Here is a 4,614-nt window from a genome sequence, read left to right on the forward strand (position 1 = left end):
AAGTTGAATACGTATGCGCACCCTTAAATTTGTCCCTTTTTTAAAAAAAAAAATTAAATACCTAAATTAAGAACAATACCTCTTGAATATCAAACCTAAGTGTAAAACGTGTCTATTAAAACAGAGTTTTGTAGGGTGGGGGTGATAGTGAAAAAGAGAGGAATCAAGAGCTTGAAGACTGAAATCAAATTATGTATCTATCTGTTTTTTGTTGTTCTGAAAAGGAAAAAAGTAGTAAGAGCAATAATACTTTGGGTGAAACCCCAAAAACAGCAACTTCCAGTGGTCCATCGTTTACCCATACTGACAAAAGCTCTCCATCAGTGTTAGTAGAACCTCACTGAGAAAAAGACTCACTCTCAGTACTCTCTGAGACAGACTCACAAATAAAAAACCTTTATCGGTCTCAATTTATGTAATGCACATCAATAAGGATTGTAGTGGTATGAATAGAATTTCTTCACCTTAATTCGAGGTTCAGGTTCAAGTTCTGGGTATGAGAAAATTCCCGTTACGGAGCATTTTCCCCTTTAATGGCCTTACACGACCCGAATCTGGATTAGTTAGCATCCCACAGGGGTATTGGACATCTGGTGAGAAACAAAACAATAAAATTTATGTGATATACTTTCCTTTCTAGTTTGTTCCGGAAAAATGATATTTTTGTATATTTAAAAATAAAACTTATCATTTTACTATTAATGAGATAATTTATAGTGACACAATATCTATTACTCCCTCATGTCCCAATTTGTGTATCATAGGTCGCATTTCGAGAATCAAACTTTTTAATTTCGATCGTCAATTCATACATAGAATCTTTATATCTTTTTAAAATAAAATTTATATATTTGGAACTACGTAAAAAGTGATGTAAGTCACAATAATTATCCGTTCAAAAAATTTAGAAGGCATATAAAACAATCGCGATCAAAGTAAAATTCGTTTGACTTTCGACATCCAGACATCGCTCCATAAACTGGAACGAAAAAAGTATTTATTTTAGATCACAAACTAAAAATAATTCCTTTTTTTTTACTTAAATTTTATGTTCAATCAAGGTGCATCGCATGAATCGGTTGATTACTATAAGATGGACTGAGAGAGTGAGGGCTGTGGCAAATGCAATGCACAGCTAATCAACAGTGCAATTTTCTGAAGACATTTCTGACTATCAAGTCTCTGTCTGTTCCCTTATTTTCAGCTTTAATTTTTGCTGAATTCACTTTTAGATTCTACTACTATAACTACAACTGCTATTGCTTCTGAATGACAAAAGAGACAACTCCATGGTTGGCATTTTCAAAAAAATATGAGATAAGGTCCCGGTAGTAGAATCATACTCTTTCTCTAGCATAGTTCTGTTTTTATTTAAAAATCTATCTTAATTTTTCTTAGTGATGTTGAGAAAGAGGTAAATGATTATCCCTACCTTTGTCATATTTGATTCTTGAATCTAAAATTTTGGTTACCCATGACTGAGACGGTGTCAGAAATTCTAATAAAAGGGGATTAAAGAAACATAGAGTGGTAACATCTTGAGATTATATTCAAACTTGCGACCTAGAGCCATATTTGACCTATCTATGCTATTAAGTAGAAGCTTTTTTTTTTTTTTAATATATCTAGGGAATTCAACAACAAAACAAAAAAATGTTTTCACGCGGTATTATCTGCTCAGTTCAATAATTTGGTGAAAGAAATTCAATTGAACCTCTTCGGACAGTATACCCATGTTTTCATTTAAAACTTGATAGTATGTATTAACATGACACATCATGAAATCACAAGCTAACAGAGTTACACATGTATGTTTGCTAAAACATTACATGTAATTTTGCCAGACACAAATCTTCAATCAAATTATGCAATTTGACAGTTCCAAATTTTAACATTAATTCTCAGATACAACCTGGTTTTACTAACACTCTTTGTCCTCATCATCCCTTTCCCTCACTAGAGGACATATGCACACAAAAAAATACATGCAAAAGAAGCCAAAAAAGTCCTTAGTCAAATCCTGTTTTTCTGCTCTCATCACAAAGTAAAAGAAAATTACTCTCATTATAGCTAAGTTCCATAATTTCCATGTTCATCATCATCACCAAGATTTCCTTCTAAATCCTCTTCTCCTTCAACATGATATTAAGAATTTTCACTATGTGGTGCATGTCCATCTTCAAAAGCTCTAACATGGTCTTTTATGCTGCTATCTGCTCAGTTTAATTTTTTGACGAAATAAATTCAATTGAACCCTTTTCGGACAATTAATGTAGACCTTGCCCTTAAGTGAAAACTTGATATACATTAACTAAACCACCATTAATAACAACCTAATAGAGTTACACAAATCTTCAACCAACTTATGCAATTTGACACTTCCAAAAATTAACATCAATGCTCAAAGATAACTTGGTTTTATTACTCTTTGTCTTCATCAAGCCTTTGCCCCCCTAGAGAACATATGCACACAAAAACATACATGCAAAAGAAGACAAAAAAGTCCCTAAAGCCCATTTAATCTTTTGCTTTCATCACAAAGGAAAAAGAAAGTTACTCTCATTATAGCTGCCAACATTACACTCTCTTGGGTTTCGATATTTTCGTGGATTCTACGTGAAAGCAAAATACTTCGTGCCTTTGGAATGTCCTTTTATTCTAAAGTTCCATTTTCATGTTCGTCGTCGTCATCATCTTCTTCTTCCTCTTCCTCTTCTCCTTCAGCATGATAATAAGAATTCTCACTATGTGGTGCATGTCCATCACCAAAAGCTCTAACATGGTCTTTGAGTGACCTCTTGTGCTTAAAATCAGAACCACAAATACAAAACCAAAGTTTCCCACAATTTTTCTCATGAGTCCTCCAATCTCCTCTTACAGCAAAATTCTTCCCACATTTTCTGCAATTAAATGGTTTTGCCCCATGCTTTCTTTTATAGTGTGTTTGGAGAGTTCTAAAATCCTTCAATGGCTTTGATCTTGGATGTTCTATGTTGTTCTTGCAACCTTCAGCACAACAATAACAAGGCAACCTTAACATTGATGAAGCTTGTTTTGTCCCTTTTAGTGAATCTGGTCCCTTTCTATATTGTGATCCATGCCCCCACATATGCATCTAATAATACAAAAAAAAAAAAAAAAAAAGGCCACTAAGTAAGTAAGGGAAAAAGATGTAACATAACAAGTTGGACCAAGCAAAAAAAATGTTTCCTATTTTTGGTAAGTTGGGAATTTAGATCACTTGAAACTTGACTAAAAGTACATAGATGAGACAATAAAAAGACAAATTCAAGAACTTTCATGTGTAAAACAGGGATGGTCCTGTAGTAGTGTTAGTGGATGAGTTCAATTGAACCCACTGTAAACAGTTTAATTCCTAGATATTTATGTGAAAAACTCAAGAAAATAGTAATAAATATTTAAGTACCGAAACCTATATTTTTAAAATGTTAGAAATCTTGAACTCTCTTAAATTAAATTCCCGAATCCGCCTCTGCATGTAAGATATGAGTGTGCATAGCAACCAATGAGCAATTAGCACAAACACATTATATAGTACTCATATAAGTGAGAATCCTAAAATTCACATGGAAAAAGGAAAAAAAGAATTAAATTAACTAAAATTGCATATACAAGATCTTTAACATGAATAAAATTATATACTAATATGGAAAATAAATTGAACCTGCATGTTGTTGAATCTGTTGAAAGTTTTGCTGCAAACTGCACAAGAGAACTGAGTAGGTCCAACAAGGATTTGTGCTGGAGTTGGAATCCAATATTGTCCATTTGCTAGTGAAACATTGTTATTACTATTTTCCCCTTTGTTTCTACTAGGGTGGTTGTTTTTTGAACTTGTACTTGATGAATCAATATGAAGAGCCACAGTGACACCATCTTGATCACCACTAAAATAATGATTATTATAACTTTGAAATTTGAAACTAGAAGAAGAAGAAAAGTAGTCATGGACGATATTTGTATTTTTTTGAAAGTTTATTTGGCCAGGAGGACCAAGAGAGAGGACAGTGGAAAGTTCATCTTCAAAATAGGCACTTTCACTAGAAGATAAGTATGTGATAGAATGATTACTTTGCATGGTTAGGTTTTTTTTTTTTTTTTTTTTTTGTGGTGAAATTAGAAGTCTAGTCTATGAGGAGGAGGAGGGGGAGGCAAGCCATATATAAATAAATAAGTATAAAGAGTTATTGACCAAAGGGTAATAGTAACAATAGGTGGTCTTGGATTGGGGACTTTATGCTAGGATTTTGTTTCTTTTTAGCCAAGGGGAGTAGTAGGAAGGGGGGGCCAAAGATGCTAGGTTTTTCTTCTGTGTCTACTACACATGATGACCTCTTTGAATATATGCATCAAGGGGAAGGAGAAATACCAACAAGAGTTGTGTGGTGGAGTGGTAAATACTCCTTTATCCTTAACAGAGGTTGTCAGTTCGAGTTTTTCTGGGTACAGAGTCGCCCTTATTAGGGAGTGCTTTATACCCCAATGTACGATTTTCAGGCGCGAATCCGGATACAGTCACGCTCCAATGCGGATAGCGTATATCGAATGAGAAACCAAAAGAAACTAAAGGAGAAATATTTGTAACATAAATTG

The 4,614-nt window shown here is 33.7% G+C and overlaps 1 protein-coding gene across 1 annotated transcript; it reads right to left on the reverse strand.

The window, feature by feature from the left end:
- Positions 1–2,037: 2,037 nt before the first annotated feature.
- On the reverse strand, positions 2,038–4,283 carry LOC132044062 (zinc finger protein WIP6-like). Its single transcript, XM_059434549.1, has 2 exons — positions 3,686–4,283; positions 2,038–3,115 (listed from the first exon to the last, which is right to left on the reverse strand). Exons 1-2 carry the CDS (start codon positions 4,097–4,099, stop codon positions 2,654–2,656), a joined length of 876 nt encoding a protein of 291 aa, XP_059290532.1. The 5' UTR covers positions 4,100–4,283; the 3' UTR covers positions 2,038–2,653.
- Positions 4,284–4,614: the final 331 nt, after the last annotated feature.

Source organism: Lycium ferocissimum, unplaced genomic scaffold (assembly GCF_029784015.1).
Source record: "Lycium ferocissimum isolate CSIRO_LF1 unplaced genomic scaffold, AGI_CSIRO_Lferr_CH_V1 ctg3437, whole genome shotgun sequence".
NCBI lineage: Eukaryota > Viridiplantae > Streptophyta > Magnoliopsida > Solanales > Solanaceae > Lycium > Lycium ferocissimum.